Here is a 19379-nt window from a genome sequence, read left to right as displayed (position 1 = left end):
ACGGTGAAGGTGTGTTGAAATTCTTGAAATGATGCCTCATCAAGCTTCGTTGTCTCAATCTAAAGCCCAAGCTTTTTTTTTCATGAGCACTCTTTTTTTTTGCCATGACAAACTGACAAATGTTTTTTTTCTGTTTTTCTTTTGCTTTTAACTTTTCTTTGAATCACATAGTGTACTAGCGTAGATTAGATCATCTAATCTATAGGATAGACCCAAACTACATGTGGCATGGGCCACCTTAATTGCTCGCTGCCCTGGCCTCTCAACCTTACTCCTCGTCAATGTTGTTCAATTTGCTCCTCAACTAAAATCCCACGAGTTTTCAGGCAATTGAAACTTGTGCCTTGTTTAGTTCTAAAAAAATTTGCAAAATGGATACTACAACACTTTCGTTTGTATTTGATAAATATTGTTCAATTATGGACTAACTAGGCTCAAAAAATTCATCTCGCAAATTAGAGGTAAATTGTGCAATTAGTTATTTATTTTATTTATGGGGTGTTTAGTTCCCTTTTTTCCCAAAAAATTTGGGTTTTAGTCTATCATTTTGTAAAATGAAACTAAACACCATGTAATTTTTTTTGACAAAAAGGTGGTTATTCTCCATTTTGGATTTTGGCTTCAAGAGGCAAAAAAAAACCAAAAAGAGTCTCAAGAGGCTCTCATGAGAGGAATAAATTTTGCATTTTGGATGGAACTAAATATGACCCTACAAATTTTGTCATTTTGCATTTCATCACTCCAAAGTAGTTGGTATTTTACATTTTGGATTCTATGGGGAACTAAACACCACGTTAATGTTCATACGTATGCCGCAAAATTTGATATAATGAAGAATCTGAATTTTTTTGCATTTTTTTTTTGAACTGGCAAGGCGTGAAGTAGCCACGACGGCGTGCCGCGTGCGCGCGCGCGTGATGCCGGTGGGCGGTGGCACGTACGCCAACACCAAACCACCCGACAACCGCGCACCACCAACGCCCATCACTCCCGCGCTATATTTCCAAGCCCCTCGAACCTGAAGGCAACAACAAGCTCACACCGTGCGCATCTGCTGCAGCAGCAGCAGCCAGGTCCCGCCGCGAGACCACTCCCTGCGCGCGGAGCTGGAAGCACCTCATCGTCATTTCCATGGCCGGAGCAGCGGCGTGGAGCGCGCACGACGCGCAGCCCGCCGCGTGGGCGCTGGCAGCGCCGCTCGCGACGCTGGGGCTCCTGCTGTGCGCGCGCGCCGCGGCGCGCCTGGCGCTGTGGCTGTACGCGGCGTTCCTGCGGCCCGCGAGGCCGCTGCGCCGGCGGTACGGCACGTGGGCCGTCGTGACGGGCGCCACCGACGGCATCGGCCGCGCGCTGTCGTTCCGCCTGGCCGCGGCGGACCTCGGCCTCGTCCTTGTGGGCCGCAGCCCCGACAAGCTGGCCGCCGTGTCGGCCGAGGTGAAGGCCAGGCACCCCGGCGCCCAGGTGCGCACCTTCGTGCTCGACTTCGCCGGCGACGGCCTCGCCGCGAAGGTGGACGCGCTCGGGGAGTTCCTGGGGGAACTTGACATCGGCGTGCTCGTGAACAACGCCGGCGCGTGCTACCCGTACGCGCGCTACTTCCACGAGGTGGACGAGGCGCTCGTGCGGAACCTGATACGGCTCAACGTCGACGCCGTCACGCGGGTGACGCACGCCGTGCTCCCCGGCATGGTGCGACGCGGGCGCGGCGCCGTGGTGAACATCGGCTCCGGCGCCTCCGCTATTCTGCCGTCCGACCCGCTCTACACAGTCTACGCCGCCACCAAGGCGTGAGTGCCTCTGCCGTTATGCCTTTCATCAACTCTTTAATTTCTTCAGTAGCTGTTTGAAATTTCGAGACAGTAATCTGTGCACCTTCACCACCGATGCCGATGCACCTACAGCAGTTCTTCAGTACCTTTGTACCTTCATCATTCGATGGGACTGTTGCCAAAATGCATGCCGCTAAAAAGTAGTACAATTTTGGGTTGATCACATGGAACACTAAGTTTTTTTTTTTTTGATGATATTTCAAATTTGTTTAATTACTAGTCAATTTTTTGAGAAAGTCTCGTCAACACAACGTAAACAATCAAAATCCATTCGTTGCAAGTTTTGCAACGACTTACTTAACTTGGATATTTTTACTTCTGTAGTCGTGCATTGTCATTCTTCCATGGAAATTAGCTACACCTGGAAACACCGACCGCCCTACCGCTGGCTATCCATCTTTATGTTTTTGAGAAATTATATTAAGATAAAACGTGTTCGTTTAAGTTTGTTTCTATAACATTGTCTCTAAGAATATCTCCAAAGAGACTCTTTGTATGATTTATTATTTTAAAATTTAGAAAACAAGTTAAAAAGTCAAAGTCTAATAGACTCTAACCGTCTAACGTCTAAACTATTATCCATATATAAATCTTCCGCTCTCCAAAATTATCTACCTCGCTCTCGCTTATGGATAGGCTACATCACCCTCTAGATTCAATACAAGATAGATTTCTCATAAATTTCTTTATAGAACAAAAATTTATGATAAATCATTTGAGCATAGAGAACAAAACTTAAAAAGTTCGTTGGAGACACAAGAGCTATGGAGAGAATATTTATGTGATGGTTCTCCAAATAGTTTAAATATGTGGGTGTTGCTTCATGCACAAATATGAGGCAAACAAACTTTTCATGTTTTAAACAGCTGTGATTTGCTACCTAATTATTAACATTGAACAAATGTTTTGTGACTATTTTGCTTTGATTTACCAGCTATATCGACCAATTTTCAAGATGCCTATATGTTGAGTACAGGAGCAAAGGCATTGACGTGCAATGCCAGGTATTAACTATTCTTTTTAATTGTGAAAAATATCTCTCCTGTTTAGCTATATATAGTGGTCGAGAAGCCTCTTGTATAACAGTATAAGAATAAGAACATTATTTTCTCATGTTGTCCTAAGTGAGACTCGTATCGGAGTGCAATGGGTTCGGGTATGAACATCACTTACACTTGATGTCATGCAACACATGTTTCAGCTGATGGTTGATATGCCGCATGTTTTTGTTGGAGATTAAACCCTTTATTTATTATAACTCATCGAAAACCTTTCAATTGCACCAAATAAATATAGTCATCACGTGTCACATATGAAAACAATGGAACAATCAATAGCACAAGCACTTACAAAAATATGGACTAGCTAGGTTGTTATGAGTTTTATTATTTTTCTTTCAAAAAGCAACATATAAGAAATCACTTGAGTGTATATTAATAGGGAAAAGAGACTTACAACAACAATAACAATAATATACAACAAAATAAAAAATTAAGGCCCACATGAAAGAAGCAACATCAAGACAACAGCACAACAAAAATTACCGACTCATCCACCAAAACACCTCGATAGCAACACAATGGCAAGCTCATGGAAGAGGGGTGTTTGGTGGTGATGTATTCAAGAAGGAAAATGTTATCAACAAGTGTCGCCAATGTCAAAAGAAGAAACATACACAAGCTTTTCAAACTGACCCCCTACCCACCCACCCACACATAAGTTGAGGAGAGTGACCTCATGGCAAAGCCTCCAACAAGGTACATGGAAAACCAATCATGTCAGCATTGCTAATCTTGTCCTGTTCGCTTAAGCTTATCTGCTGAATCTGTCTTACCATTCAACAATATTTTTCTCTCATAAAAAATCAAGAAACAATACTTTCAGCCATCGTTTTTTAACCAAGCGCTTTAGCTGAAAGTACTGTTTGTTGATTTACTATGAGAGAAAAACATTCCTGAATGTCTGGCAGATTTGAGTCTTTGCCCAAAAACAACCATCTAACTTAAAAAACCCTTGCATCCCTATCATGCCAAGAGCCACCATCGACACACCAAACATGTCATTCATAGTGAGACAAGTTGTCGAAGAAATAGTTGTAATAAACTATTGCCAACTGGAGGAAGTTGTTGCATGAACCAGGCCACAAACATGCATGACTTGATGCCACAACACCGAACCATAGGTTCCGCCACCCTCTCACGGGACGCCAACCACAACGGGTCGTCAAACCTTAGTGTCACTCCAAGTGAAGAGTGTCGCCATTGCCACAACACATGGCCACTCAAACGAGCCCAAGTTAATGCCATAATCACTCGTTCATGGGCAACCTAGCAATAAGTGTTCATATACGAGTTGCCACTATCACAACAAACTAGCTACAAACATGCATGTGTAGTCGTTGTCGCTCTAGTGTGCATGGATGAAAACCAAACCAGTCACCAAAGAAAATATTATAGCACCAAAAAATGCTAGCAACCGTGGAACCATCTTCCATACTCATCGCCACTGCCACCGCTTAGCTCCACTAGGAAAAAAGGGTGATACTACCACAACGAGTTGGACACTACCATTACCATGTGAGAGTGTCTCTGGCTAGTTGTTGTACCAACCATCTTCCAAAGCTATCACCGTTGCACTAATATCCAACATTCATAAGTAGATCAATCTTTGTCAACTACCAAAGCATGCCCAACCTATCATTCCATACTCACTTCCCTGTCAGTCGCCATTGTCATTGGTTTGCCATCTCCTTAGGCACACTATCATGCAAATGCCCCTACCACGACATCAATGGCCCAGGCAACCACCACTTGCCCTACTAGCTAGAGAGTTACATCATTACATGACTTTTGCGACACAATGTCAATTCAAGTCTTTTGAACTTTGTTGCCATGCAAGAGTAACTACTGAGCACGTCTTGATATGATGTTCTACGATACACATGTTACATACATATACAATGTAATTCAAGTCTTTTGAACTTTGTTACCATGCAAGAGTAACTACTGAGCACATCTTGATCTGATGTTCTACGATACGCATGTTACATACATATACAATGTGCAGGTACCAATGTTAGTGGCCACAAAGATGGCGTCCATCAAGACTTCATCCTTCTTTGTGCCATCCCCCGATACATATGCCCGTGCGGCTATTCGCTACATCGGGTATGAACCGCGATGCACACCATATTGGACACATGCGCTATTGTGGTTCCTCGGCTCCTTTGTGCCTGAGCCTGTCGCTGATAAGATGATCCTCAACGTAGCACTAGATGTTCGCACCAAGGGGCGGGCCAAAGACGCTAAGAGGAAGACACATTAGCAACAATGAGGCCTCAAGATTAGTCGTATCATCTATATAACATGTCCATGGTAGTAGTAATCAGGGATTTCTTCCACATACATTTATATTGTAGTGTGTTGGTGTAAGAAAGTTATTTCATCTTGTGTTGTACAAGAAATAATCTAAGCATGGACCATATGGTAATCTTTCGTCTTGTATTCAGCCTGGTAGGTCATCAAAGTGTATCAGCAATACTATTGGCATGGATAAACATAAACATTTCACAACACATCTCTATCTTTTCTAATCTAATCATGTTTCCGTACATGTTACACAATACTCTATCTCCCGACCTAGCCCATTTCTCGAACAGTAGCCTAGATTTTTCCACTATATAAAGCAGCTTCTTACCCATCTACCCTCTAGCAACGACTAGAGCGTGTAAAGTAATACCAAGCCACCATCGTTACAGCTAAAATACCTCTTGCTTCATTGCAAAGCTAAGGCAAGATCATGGCCAACGAAGAGCTCATCTCCCCACCCTAGCTAGTGGGTTTTGGTGATTCAATAACAAAACAATTAAAGGAAGTTCCTGTGGTGTTGGATCATGTGGCATTTCTAAAGTTTTAGATATGTCGTTGTGGATGATTGGAGGTGATGCTCTGATTGTGGTAATTTGGGTCACTAAGTTTCGACATGTTAGACTAGACAATCATGAAGGACAAGGAGATAAAAATTATAATTAGGGGCTCTGAATTTACTCTAGTGCATTTTCTTATGCAGAAACTTGAATGTAAATAGAGATGTAATCTTTCTATCAATTCAATAGAATATCTTCTTTTCTTAAAGAAGTTAAGTATGCCGCTAAGCTAACATAAAATACTCCTGCTTTACTATAAATTAGTGCTTCAAAGACAAGTAGATGGTATTCTAAGAGGCCGATTGTAAGGCAAAGGAGACTCCAGACATTGACAAGTTGTTTGGAAGCAAACCTAAGAAATTTGTTTGATCTATTTCTGATTTCAGCTTGTTTATTTTAAATTGTTTGGGGTTTGATGAGGGCTCCATCTAATGGTCCGTTCATTTCATCTGGATTGGATGCCCTGGAATAATTCTAGGTGGATTAATAGGTTTATTTCTATTAATATAAATTAGCTGGAACAGTTTCCAGCCTCAAACCCTGTCAAACGAACCAGGACTAAATGATCTAAACTAAAACTAAAATTGAATTTCCAAATTGCAGTTAACTGAAAGGCGTCCTAAGAAATACTCCTTTGCTGATTAAAAAAAAGGAAATACGCCTTTGCTGATTAAAAAAAAAGAAATACGCCTTTGCATGCCCTAAAACGCACCATAAGACCCTCACGACCCGTGCCGCCGTCCCCGCCGCCGCCCTCTCGTCTCACAGCCAGTGGCGCCCGCTTGCCCCGCTATGGCCGCCGCCCCGCCGCCGCCGCGGCTGCTAATGGCACACCGCGAGGGCGGAGACGCCCCCATCTCCCTCTTCCTTGACACCAATCTCGGCACCCATCTCGCCCTGCTCGTCGCCCCGGACACAGCCATCCGTGGCCTAAAGTGTACTCCCCTCGCGCTTCTTCTCCCTGTCTCTTCGTACGGCAGGTGCCCATAGGAACTGATTCGTGTGTTGGTCTATGCACAGCGCAGGTGGCCGAGGAGCACGCTGCCGCCTTCCCCGACCTCGGCCCCGTCACCGTCAAGTCCTTCCAGGTCCTGTTTCGTAGCTCTGTTGGGTGTTCGACTTTTAGTGAAGTTTTGTATTGCAATCAGCCCATGAAGATCGCATAGACGCATTTTAGTTTGGCTGTAGAGTTTATTATATTTCAGTATTAGCTTATTGTTGATAATAAGTTGATTTCAATCGGTGGGGGTTGCATGCTGCAAAGGGTTCTTGATGGACTCCTCAGTTGGTGCTGAATTAGTTGTCACCCCTTGTGGCCCTATGAGGCTGTGAATGTGATTTTCTCCATAAACATCATAATGCTGTAGCTTTAAGTAATGGATGGGTGGTTCTTGCATGTAATCTGCCATCTGTTTTGTTGTGTTTTGACCCCCATTAATGTGGATATTGAAATTCAAGAGAGAAGAGCATCTTTTAGTGCAATGCTGTGGAATTACTATCTACTGCACTACATGTGTGCAGGCTTTTTTTCATTTGTACATAATGTACTGCATGCTAAATCAGGCGGTGTAACTTTGGAAGTCTGTAACTAAGTCCAATGACTTGTGATCTTATTGCAGTTTCATAATCTAGCTTAGCTGTGCATGCAAATTTTGGAAGTTCATGTTGGGTGGACATGATTCTTAAGATTTATGTAAAATTATGGAATTATTATGTAAATCAAAGGCATAAGATCAAAGTCACTTATTGATTATTGAGGGAATGACTAGAAGTTTAGCATTTCTATTTAATTGTACCAAATCTTGCAAAAAGGTATTGTTAGCTTATATAAGTGATTGTTATTCACCAGGTCCGCCGGAAGGGTGTACTGTATCACCTCTCTGATTCAATGACAGTGATGAGTGTCTTCACCAAAATTAAAGGTGGGTGCTTTCTTCACGTCAATATGGCAGAGGCTACAGCAGCCGCACACTGCTGCCGAGATGCTCCAGGAACTGATAATAGAAGAGTGAGTGATGTTTGTCTTGGAATTCATGTAAAGAACCATGTTGAGGAGCTGACTGTGATGGCACCAGATGTTGCTTGTGATATGCCCTCTAGAGGCCTTGAAGGTAAACCGCAAAACCCTAGGAATTATCTCTGGCATATGAAACATATCAAATTAACATTACTTCTTCCTGATTTGCTTGTTATTTATATGCTTGGTTGACTGCATAATTCATTTCAACTGGATGATCAAGTTCACGTATTTCCAAAAAAGAATCTTTATGCATGTCTCTTGCATCAAGATCAATCTAAAGGCGTCTGTGACCCAGTAGATGCTAAAACTACATAGCCATCCTATTCCACTGAGGAGTTTCTCCTTCATGTTTAAAACTCTCTTCGATGCATTCACAACATTTTTGTAGAAAACAGCATGTGATTAGTAGTTGTCCTAAGTCTTGACCCTTGACGTGTGAGTTGAAGCTGCTTGCTTTTTCATAGCTTATAATATCAGTTCTTCTTTTGTCCTTACCTCTAGCTGTTGTAATCGAATTATCTCTTCTTTTGAAGGTGGTAATGATGATGCCACACTGAATAATGTTCAAGCACATGATGCATTGCCAAATTGTTCCTTGGTGCCATCCTCATCACAGCTAAATACTGAAATACTGAAGAACAAAGCAGTGGGTCTGGCCATTGATGCAGAAGCAGGAATTGATCAAGTTATTGATAAAGCAAAGAGTTACAGTGGCCAGATAAATCATGCTAATCAAACTGATGGTGCTTATATTAGTTCCACATCAATGGCATGTCTTGATAAATCTTCAAATGAGAGTAATATGTCACATGCTGTGGAGGACCTGCATGCAAGTCGAGACCACGGCGTTGGTGATGATGTTTCTGACAAAAAGCAAGTCAGGGTAGAGGAGCAACTGCTGGAAGAGATACAAGCAAAGGATACTCTTCCACAAGCAAAGGAGAACAAAAAATCTAGGACTGCTTCTTTTGACACATCATGTACTGTGGGATCTTTAAACACTTCTAATCATCAAGAAGTCCATGATACCTTACATGAGGGGTCCATCCAGCTAGAAAATCCAAGCACTGTTGGAAAGAAGAAGAAAAGAAAAAGGCGTCAATTGTCCCCGTCAAAATCTGCTGCTGCTCAAGAGACAACAGAACCATCAGCTATGGCAGTAGATTTAATAAGTGAAGTTCTGCCGCATAACATCCTAGGGATACAGATCCATAATATACATGCAATGGATAATCTTTCACAAGAAAAGGAGCACAAAAAATCTAGGACTAGTTCTACTGACACATCAAGTAGGCATCTACTGGAAACAGATCCTACTTCTCTTAGGGAACCTTTAAACACTTCAAATCATCAAGAAGTCCATGACACTTTACATCAGGAGTCCATCCAGCTAGAAAACCCAAGTGCTGCTGGAAAGAAGAAGAAAAAACATCAATTGGCCCCTTCAAAATCTGCTTCTGCTCAAATAACGACAGAACCGTCGTATGGGGCAGCCCCAGCGGATTTATCAAAATCCAGAGGTGAAGTTCTGCCTCATAACAGCCTATGGTTACAGAGTAATAATATCCATATATTGTATTAATTACTGAAAATTGCTTGTAGTGTAGCATGAGGTGCTATAATGTACCATATGGCATTCTTTATGCTTGAATTCAATTGGAAATATATTTATGATGGCTCGATATATTTCATCATGCAACTTGGTGTAACTGCGTGGTATGAGTATGATACTTGATCTGAACAACTAATAATGAAAAATCTGTCTATACATTTTTTTTCCTCTGGCCAAAACTTGGTGTAACTTCATGTTCTATAGTTGCCATGAATGTCATATGTAGAACTATAAATCCACCTTATTTATCTTCTTAATGACAAATATTGAGATTATTTTCATTGTTAAATGTAGGAGTACTGATTTCCTTTTATTTTTCTTACCATCCAGGTGACGAGGCATATAATGTTGAATTGACTGACAAAGATGAAACTATAGTCAAAGCATCGGGTTTGCCTCTTTCATCATCAGAACTTAATGATGGAAACCAGGGGAGCAAAAGTGTTCAGTTTATGAGCAATGCTCAGGCATCTACTGATCTAATCTCTGAACAAGACAAGTTTGATCATGCTCTCAAGGGATGTAGGGATCCTTCAATTGCAGATGCTATTTATTCTACAGGTGAAAGTGTAGCTATTGAAGGAAAAACTACAAAAGCAAGCCACACTCCTTTGGATGAAGGGGACAAGCATGAAGAAATAAAACAACACAATGAGGGATGTCACAATGAAGGTGTACCTGAAACAAGCAACATGGAGAAAGATGGCAAAAGTACAGATGCCTCTGACAAGAGGCAAACTGATCAAAATACTTCTCAAGTGAAGAAGCGCAAGAAATCAAAGGTTGGTTCTGTTGACATGCCTTCCGTGGATGCTACTGGTGAGAAAGATCATGGGTATAGTGAAAATGCTGCCAAACAAGATACAGTTTCTACTAAAAGGGAGATTGTCCATGAACCTTCTATGCAACAGATGTCAAACATTGCATATCAAGGGGATTCAAATGTAATAGAAAATCCAAGTGGCGATGGAAAGAAAAAGAAAAAAAGAAAACGCCACTCAGAATCCTTGAAGGGTATGAATCCTAGTCAAGATCTGACAAAATCTTCTGGATTTGTAACAAACGAAAGCTCGATACAATGCACAGATGCTACTCCAATAGATGCAAAGCAAACAACCCTGGGCATTATAGAAGGAGAAACAGTTAGTAAGCACAAGAAGCTTAGTGAAAGTCTAGGTGTAGCGGCAACAAATGTTATTGATGAGGTATTGGCAGATCTAAGATCTAAAGACAGCTTAAGTAAGGATCTGGATGCAGATCTTTTACCAGGACAAACTCACCTAGGCAGCAATCAGAATGGACTAGAAGTTCCTGAATCCATTGCTGTTAAAGTTGGTAGCGTTACTGCAGCATTACCTCCAAAATATCCTGCAGCGGTTCACTCTGCTTCTCCTGTTAGCCCACCTAGACAAAAGAAGTCTAAGGGAAAAAAATCGAAAGTGTTAGCAACCATGACTGACTCTTCTCATCAATCAAGTGGTGTACCTGAAGAAGCTGCTAATAGAGAATTAAAAGAGTCTGATTCTTTGAGGTTTGCTGATAAAACAAGTGACCTTGAGGATATAGTAACTGGAAATGTGGTTGCGCAAGCTGATGACAAACACAAAGCCACTAAACGTCGAAGAAAGAAGGGTTCTGTAAAGCAGGTACTCGATACATTGGACTTGAAGGAAGCTAATCGTACGGAAGAAAATTTGGTTCAGGGAGGTTCTGTAGTTGGCACTCCTTTAAGCACTGTTGGGAAAGTAGAGCAGAAAGACAGGGCTTCTGAGACTTTGACTCCTAAAATGCGAGAAACTAATTGTTCTACTCATGAGCTGGATAGTCATGCAGTAAAGGACAGCCATGATGAGTATGTAACTGACATCATTGGGACCCATGATATTGAGAATGCTGCAGGAACTCCAACCTTGCATGTAGTTCAGAAAGATGTCATGGCTCTCAACTCTGCCAACCCTAATTCTCAAAAGGAAAGGAAAACATCTTTGAACTCTGAACTTAAAAGTCGGGATTGTGCCCTGGAACATGGTTTCGGTGCAGATTTGGTGAACTCCAGGACTGAAAAGGGAGTCAGCACTACAAGTTGTGCTAGTGCTGTTAAACCTGATTACCACACTGTGTTTCATCCTGCTAATGATGGAATCAATTTTCTTGATCATTTTAACTGCAGCAATCTGAATGACGATCCATCAATAGCTGCAGAAAGTAATCAAAACAATGAAGATGAATCTTTAAGGGAAGTGAAGAATAAAAAGAAGAAGAAACGAAAGCAACATACTGGTAGCATTGAACCAAATGATGTTCTAGAATCTCTTCCCTCAGAGAAAGATATTGTGCCATTTGTTGCAACAGAAAACATGAACATAGAAAATGAGAATGTGAATAACGGCAAGGATAAGAAGAAGAGAAAGGGCAAAGCTAATATGGAAGTACCTACTGCTGAAAGGGACAATCCTAATTGTGATAGTCAAGGCATTGATATTGGTACCCAAGATTCACTTGTTTCTATTGTACAAAAACAAAGGATGGGTCAGGACAATGGGAAAGAGAGCAACAGCAAAGTTACTCAGAATGTCAGTATAATGCCACATGAACCAGAAGATGCCACTTGGAATCATACTCCTGAGAAGAATCTCCACCAGAGTGTTGATGATCAGAGCAAGTTGCTCACTGAAAAGGATCATGCACATATAAGTAAAGAAGTGAGGAAATTCACTTCTACAAAGCCCCATGCTAAGATTAGAAAGCCTGATGGGTCTACTATCGAGGGAAAGGTGGCTCCAAATCCTAAGCCTGTAAGCAACCTTGTGAAAGATTTTTCCATGAGCCCACAAGCGTCAAGTGACAGCATAGAGGGCACGCCACAAAGTGCTAACCGATATAGAGTTGCAGTCCGGAAAGTCCCAAATAAAAGGTATGAAGAGACCCGTGGAAACTCCAAAAAAGCGAGTAGGAAAGTAGGCTCTGGTGCAATATTCGATGACCGTATCAGTGAAGGTTCTGATGATGAATTGGACACCAAGACTGTCATGGAAGGATCACCTGATAGTTCATCTACATCTGCTGACTCAGGTGGGAACCTTAGATAGTATCACATGGAATAGGATCACATTTGCACTTGGTCATGCATTAGTTCATTCCTTGGGATTTGTAACATCACTTCCCTTTGGTTGTTTATATCTATCTATGCTTCTTGGGGGTGGATGCCTTCCTGCAGTCAAAATTGGTGAAAAATTGCTGAGTTCATTGGTCATATTCACAAGTTCATTGGAAGTTCCTGCACTGATAAATTTCTTTTTCTTTTTCTCTATCAATGCCATGCTTGAAAATGCTAGATTTACCATTCTGAAATGTTGCATTAATATCTCTGGTGCTGATGTACTCTGATTGGTAAAAGGTTCAGTTCTAGTTAACTTAGGACATGAATGTTTTTAGCAATCTACTTTCTTCAGAGCATGTTTTACAGGTTCATTATTCATCTAAACTGCTTATGGATTATTTTAGATGTGGCATCAGATGTCCTGGTCGACATGTGTCTAACCAATTTGCCCTTGGCAGGTATTTCATCTGCAGCCTATGAAAGCGAGGTTCCTGATGATGGCACCGTATCACTGTGAGTTATCTGACCTGCAAACTGAGAAAATAGTTATTAGAGAAATGCCTATTTTCTTGTATCAGCTTGTGGCGATGTGGATGGGCAAGTATAATGTTGCATGGTAGGCATTATAGTAACCTAAACCTAATACCTACTGTGGCTTGGTCATGCATTAGTGCTGTAGAGTAGCTGCCTTTAGAATAACCTTAGCTGGTTGAAACAACCACACGGTGACTTGTTTGATCAAATTGTTTGTTTACTACTTACCCCTGTTGTCCAGGTTCAGGATCCCTTATTTCGGAACTGAGTTAGTCATGTTTGTTTCCTTGTCGTCAGCTGAAGCTTACTGACACCTGAGTTGCTTTCCTCCCACTTGTTCAGATCTCAGAGGAGTCTCAAAGGTGGTCTGGATATTGGCTCCATCCTCCGTGGTTCCCGTAGCTATCAGAAGGCAAGAAAGAAGCAGGCGGAGCTGTTAGATGATGACACCATTGTGCCTGATAGCCAGCCCACGGATGACCTTTGGCGCTGAACATGGTAATAATGAAGAGAAGCACTGACCCTGCTTCAACCTTTTGCTATTATCCACCTGACCACCTGATAACGGTGCAGGTTTCAGGCGAGCCCTACAACTACAAGAGTTGTAGCCGAACCTCCCATAAGTTGATGTTGCTGATGGCATTTTTGTCGGTTATGGCCAATACACCACACGTAGTTCCTTCTTTTGTCGGGCTTAAACTATCTTTTGCCTGAGGACGAATCGATGATGTTCATGATACATTTTACCAGAACTACTATATTATATATATGTAAGAACGACGCGCATTCTCAGATTCTCACCCCTGAGTCTTGGTTCATTTCGATTTCCGGCAGTAATGTTCACTGCAAGAAATTTAAAATCCTGTGGAGTCCTGACTGATCAGATGCTGTGTGACAAATAGTTCATCTGAAATAGGACTCGTACACGGTTGCAGCAGGTGCGCAGGGCTACAGTGAGTTCTATTCTACCCCACTACCCATCTCCACCATTCCTCTCCCCCCACATCTACATCTCGCCGGTGCTCCGCCTTCTGCCGCTGGCGTTAGCTGTCGTGGATTGTGTATTTTTCAGTTGTTTGTTTTTTTACTTCTTTTGTGATTTGTGATGTATTTTGTATCAATCACTACTTTCCATTCACAGAGCTGTGTTTTTCTTTCAGAACAAATCAACATCAGCTGCAAAAACGACTGCATGTGATATATATTTACTCTTGCAAACATTTGCATACACGATACATATATAGTACCTAAAATATACAAATCATATACATGAGTTGAAGACAATGGTTAGAATAAGTTCAGGCCGCAGCATCTACTCATTTGTACAAAGCTGGAACGGCATGTGAAAGCTACGTTCCAGCCACAGCATACCGCATCGTCAAACTACAAACTATCACGGGGTGCGAGACAATCTTGTCATCTGCGCTTCTGGGTCTTCATCCCTGATGTTGGCCGTCTTGCCCATGGATTTTTGGCTGAGCATCCGGGCTACCGAGTTCCGCAGCCTCTGCGCCTGAGACTGGGATCCATTGGCAGATTGGCTGCTGCCACCCATCGTCCTCTCAAGCTCTGACAGGAGCGCCTTCACAAGGATGTCGAAGCGGCGCTTCGCTGTAGGATATCTAGATATCGACTTTGTGATTCCTTGCAATCTTGCAGCAGAAGAAGAGTGAAAAGATCGATAAGTAAACGTCCATGTTTGCATCCTCCATCAAAATAAAGGCTGAAGGGGAGGACGGAGGAGATACCTGCGAGCGAATGCATCTATATCTGCCTTTTTTCGCTCGGTCAAGGATGGAACATGAGGCAGAGAACCTTTCAGGCGACTGGGATCCCCAGCCAACAGTACTCGCATTTTCAGATATTCTTCCTCTTCTTCGCTGAGATTCTCAGCTTTGATTTGTTCCTTTATAACCATAAGTGGGTCAAAGAACCAATCAAAGATGGTACTTTTAGGTCTATTGTCAGATGTAATCTCAGAGCCGTCACCTGCATTTTTTTTTCCAAAGCAAGTCAAGCTAGAGTCATAACAATCCGGGAAAAAAAACCCTACAACTAGTCATAACAACAGTTAAAATGGAAGAAAGACCTAATTTTGTTGTGCACGTACTTAAGATTAGCCCGACTGAATCAGCTTTTGCAGACCGAAGGAGTGCATTAAGGATAACATATGCTGGTAGACCAACATTAAGAACACCGCTGCCAACTTTTCCAGACTTAGTTTCTTCAATGTCTTTCATTGTTATCACCCCTTTGTTGACCAAAGCCTCCCCCTGGTTCCTGCACTCGGCAAATAGGTGGTCCAGCAACTGCATAACGGTATCATTCAGTTATATAATGCCCTGACTTCATATGTTTACATATTACATATTACTACCAGTACAGAAACATTTTATTGAAAATTTATTTGCACAGTGAATACCCTATTCTAAGTATGTACTACCCTGATTGGACTGTACAGAAAGTGAAAGTCTACAGAATTTGAATTGCAGCCTAACTATTTTTGGAGAAAAGAATCACCTTGAATGGATTGAACTCATCAATGCTGTTCTTAAATGACGTAACACGAGATGGAGGTTTTTTCCCTTCTTGCTTCTCCCTGTCGAATGAGGCTGGTCTGGATAACGGAGCACTATGTCCGTGCGAAGACTCACCTTTGCCCTTTCGATATTTAAATCTAGAGATTTGAAAAGTCAGTACCAGACATTTTGAATCGTTTACCATAGCAACCAAAGGCATTCAGTATTAATTTACCTTGGAAAACAAGAACCAGGTGCCATGTCGAGAACATCGTTCGTGTATTCATCAAATATAGACACTGATGAGAACACATAGGCAAGTCCCATGACAAAGGAGGATTCCTGAGACATGATCAAGATGACTTCAATAGCAACAGGTTAAATGAGCTAATACTTCATCATAAGGTGGCAGTGCTTGCTCAAAAAATGTTGTGATGAAAGTATGCAATGTAGCGTAGCGTGCATGGTCACCAGCCCTGCTACGCTTCTCGTGTTGGAGGCGTGGTATCCGTTGTAAACAATTAAAACTTCCTTTTAATGAAAATCGCATCAACAGACGTGTTCTTGAAAAAAGTATGCATTGTTTGTCATCAGTCACTGAAAAAGAGGGAATTTTACCATACCTGATAAGCTACAACTGCACCATAAGCACCTAAAGGGACACTGGAGAGTATGGATGCCAGAACGGCTCCTACTACAGCAAATGGCCAAAGAAGAATAGCAAGACCAGCAAATGGCACACAAGCCGTCTCCAGGAAAGGCCCTTCTCTCCCAATCATATCCTGGATCAGTCGTTTCCATCCTTTGAAAAGCATCACAGGGCACTTATAGAAGGCAATTAATGTGAACATTATTCCATCAAGTAGAAGCCCAAATGCGGCCGCTATCAAGGCACCAGGAATATCAAGCAATCTGGGAAAAAGAAAGTCATGTATGTTAGTTTATTTTACATTGTTCTTCAGATGAAAAATAATCAGAAAAGTGCCATCTCAATGCAAAGCACTGGAACGGGGGATTATATTATTCAAAATGAATGTCTGAATGCATGCTTTCTTGCAACTGTTATCTCAAGTCAAGCATAAAGAGTGATTCTTGCACATTAAAGCTAAAAGCCTAATGCTAAAAGGAGAAAAGAGGAAAAAGTAACAGCAAAAGTCTCTGGTCTTGAGGTGTAAAGTTGAAAGATATAAACAGCCAATAGTGAATAAGATGCAGACCTTATCTCATATGGCTTCCCGTCAGGAGGTTTCTGAAGACGAAGGTCATCCATAATTGAAAAGTAGGAGTGGAAAAGCAAATCTTTCACGTCCCTGACTACTGTACAGCTTCCAGTGATAGTACTCCATGTTCCATCCTGAAGTTCAGAATAGCAAGCTAAGCAAAGTCTAAAAGATATGCTAACAAACGACCACAGAGATAAAGCATAAACTACTCATACAAAGAAAAACTTACCACAAAACAATGAACAAATGGCTTTTCTTTGCCTTCTCCAACTGCATCAAACGTAGCCATTATGGGTGCTAGAAAACCATATACTAATCCAGCAAATACACTTCCCGGGATGCCAATTATCAACCATATGATCAAGACTGCAGTAGCAGCAATAAGAAGCAGAAGCTTTACTACAGGTCCCACCAGCTTGGTTCTGCCTCAAGAAAATGGAGGAAACAAAATGTGGGCACTTCCAGTTAGCAATTTAATGTGAAGTTGCCAAAAATGGAACTGCAGGACATGTACCTGATAATGCAGTAGTATGTCCAAATCAGATGCATAGGCCATAAGCCCAGGACTAGTGCAGATATTCCAATTGCCATAATCAGACATGCCCAAGGGCACAACAAAACACCTGATAAATCAATCAAATATTCTGAAATGAGGGTTGCATATCATATCACATGTGTCATTCCATCATTATTTTTGTAGTAATATGTCGGTTCACCATTTCATCTCCAAAATTGCATTAACTTTCCGATTGCAGATACTTGCAATTCTGACCGCAGTACATGAGTGAATGACTGAATTTTCATTCATAAACAAGCAGTCAAGAGGCCAAAGACATTGGACTGAAACCTAAGCATGACGAATTCGATAGTTCTTACACAAAACAGGTAAAGGGACATTTCAGAGACTAGCCCCCAACAGGTTCCAGTTCTAATGAAACCCGGTCTGGGAATTTCCAATTATTTAAACTTACCCTGCCGCACTGTGAACTTTTAGTTCAAGTCAAAGAAGAACCTAACTGAAAAAGGGACAGCCCACCAATTATTTAAATGGTCCTAGCTAATTTTTCAAAGAACAGGCAGGAACCTCTGAATCAAGCAGCCCTGTACGAGCAAAACGGGAAATCAAGAGAGGCAAGGCAGAAGTTGCCAGCCCTCCCATTACCACCAAACGAACTGAATGCGTGGATTAAAATCAGCAGAGAGGAAACGAGAGAGAACAGCAAGTCACCTTTGATGAACCCAAGGATGAGGAGGCCGGAGAAGTAGGGCAAGAACTTGAGGAAGCTCAAAAGCGAGGCCCAGAACCCAGTCGGCGGCTCCATTGGCAACCTCCTCGGCCTCGCGCAGACCAACCTAGAGCCCAAAGAGTCGAATTTTCCTCCAAAGCTCCCGATTCTTAATAACCACCGAAAGATTTTTTCTAGACAACCATCATTCCTTCCTCCGAGCCGGTCCTGCCAGAATTCTCAATTCCGCAGAGCTCACAGGCAGGAACCCAGGAATACCTTGTTGGGAGGGGAAAGGGAAACTGCGCGCTGCTCTACCGTGTCTCCAATCCCATCCAAACTCAAGGATCCGGAGATGGAACCGTGAGGAGGAGAAGCGCAGGCGGAGTGAGCAAGAAGACAGCGGAAGTGGGACCGACCGCCTCCGGTGAGCGGTGACACGCAAGCGTGCCGTTGGCAGGAGGTTGGAGGAGAGCGGAGACTCTTGGGACTCTTGATTTTTTTTTTTCTCTGAGGGTGAAATTTGCAGAGGAGCTGCTGCTGCTGCTGGTGGTGGGCGTAGAGTAGTTACCGCAACAGCCCGCAAAACTGCTGCAGCTCCATCAAATCATCCACCGGTGGAGGTGGTGGTGGGGATGAAAGCTGAATGGGCTCCGGCGGTGGTCGGGCCTCCGAGTAGTGGGAAAAATAATGCGGGTGATTATCTGGAGTGGATAGAATAGAAACCGCAACAGGAGGGTTTAGTAGGGTGGGAATCTGATGCTGGCGGCCTGGCGGGCTCTGATGACCGATGAGGTGATCAGCGGGAGGCAGATTCGTTGCCGTTGGGCGCGGGCAGGAGCGGCGGCGAGGCGATTGCGCGGCGCGCTGGGGCATTAGCTTTGCTTTGTTTATCGGCCAGGATGCCGTCACGCCGTTCGGCCCGCTCGAGAGCGAGGGCCTTTGACTTGACCCTTTTGCGTTTGCGCGGGGGCGGTTGCTGCGGGTGGGGGGCCGGAGCCGGAGTACCCACGGCACGGCGGCGCTGGCGACGCGAATCAGACACTTTTCAAACCAACGGTGGGAAAATGGGAGTAGGAGAGGGGGGACCCTTCGCCTGCAACGATTTTGGCCAAATTTGGGAGGCGTGATTCTGGTAGCCTCGCCTTTTTGTTTGGAAGTTCTTTGGTTCGACAACGGCAGTGGCCAACTCATGGGCTACCGTCGTCCACCGGCATACACAGTACTTTATCATGCGAGAAACGGAGAAAGTCAAGTGGTGTATGTATAGGATGCTATAATTGTGTATTAACTTCTATAAATATCTTATATTGAATATTTTATCTCTAAGTGATCTTAAATGAAAAAATCAACTATAAAAGTTTGAGATATCTTTGAGCACTCCAACTTTG

General features: G+C 42.8%; 3 protein-coding genes across 3 annotated transcripts; 2 read left to right on the top strand and 1 right to left on the bottom strand.

Annotated features, from left to right (window-relative positions):
* LOC8060162 (very-long-chain 3-oxoacyl-CoA reductase 1) lies at window positions 1056-5396 on the top strand. Its single transcript, XM_002448031.2, has 3 exons — window positions 1056-1787; window positions 2764-2833; window positions 4896-5396. The coding sequence occupies exons 1-3, from the start codon at window positions 1132-1134 to the stop codon at window positions 5151-5153; spliced, it is 984 nt and encodes a 327-aa protein (XP_002448076.1). The 5' UTR covers window positions 1056-1131; the 3' UTR covers window positions 5154-5396.
* Window positions 6470-13876, top strand: LOC8073679 (dentin sialophosphoprotein). The gene is made up of 8 exons (XM_002448030.2): window positions 6470-6691; window positions 6775-6842; window positions 7604-7865; window positions 8308-9294; window positions 9717-12458; window positions 12945-12999; window positions 13363-13518; window positions 13594-13876. Exons 1-7 carry the CDS (start codon window positions 6547-6549, stop codon window positions 13511-13513), a joined length of 4410 nt encoding a protein of 1469 aa, XP_002448075.1. The 5' UTR covers window positions 6470-6546; the 3' UTR covers window positions 13514-13518; window positions 13594-13876.
* On the bottom strand, window positions 14193-18940 carry LOC8060161 (uncharacterized membrane protein At3g27390). Its single transcript, XM_002446641.2, has 10 exons — window positions 17991-18940; window positions 17277-17385; window positions 16992-17184; window positions 16757-16893; window positions 16163-16451; window positions 15775-15881; window positions 15541-15697; window positions 15131-15329; window positions 14769-15009; window positions 14193-14672 (listed from the first exon to the last, which is right to left on the bottom strand). The coding sequence occupies exons 1-10, from the start codon at window positions 18082-18084 to the stop codon at window positions 14414-14416; spliced, it is 1785 nt and encodes a 594-aa protein (XP_002446686.1). The 5' UTR covers window positions 18085-18940; the 3' UTR covers window positions 14193-14413.

This window comes from Sorghum bicolor, chromosome 6 (genome assembly GCF_000003195.3).
Source record: "Sorghum bicolor cultivar BTx623 chromosome 6, Sorghum_bicolor_NCBIv3, whole genome shotgun sequence".
Classification (NCBI taxonomy): Eukaryota; Viridiplantae; Streptophyta; class Magnoliopsida; order Poales; family Poaceae; genus Sorghum; species Sorghum bicolor.
Note: the sequence above shows the minus strand (reverse complement) of the source record. Positions and strands in the feature narration are given on the sequence as shown.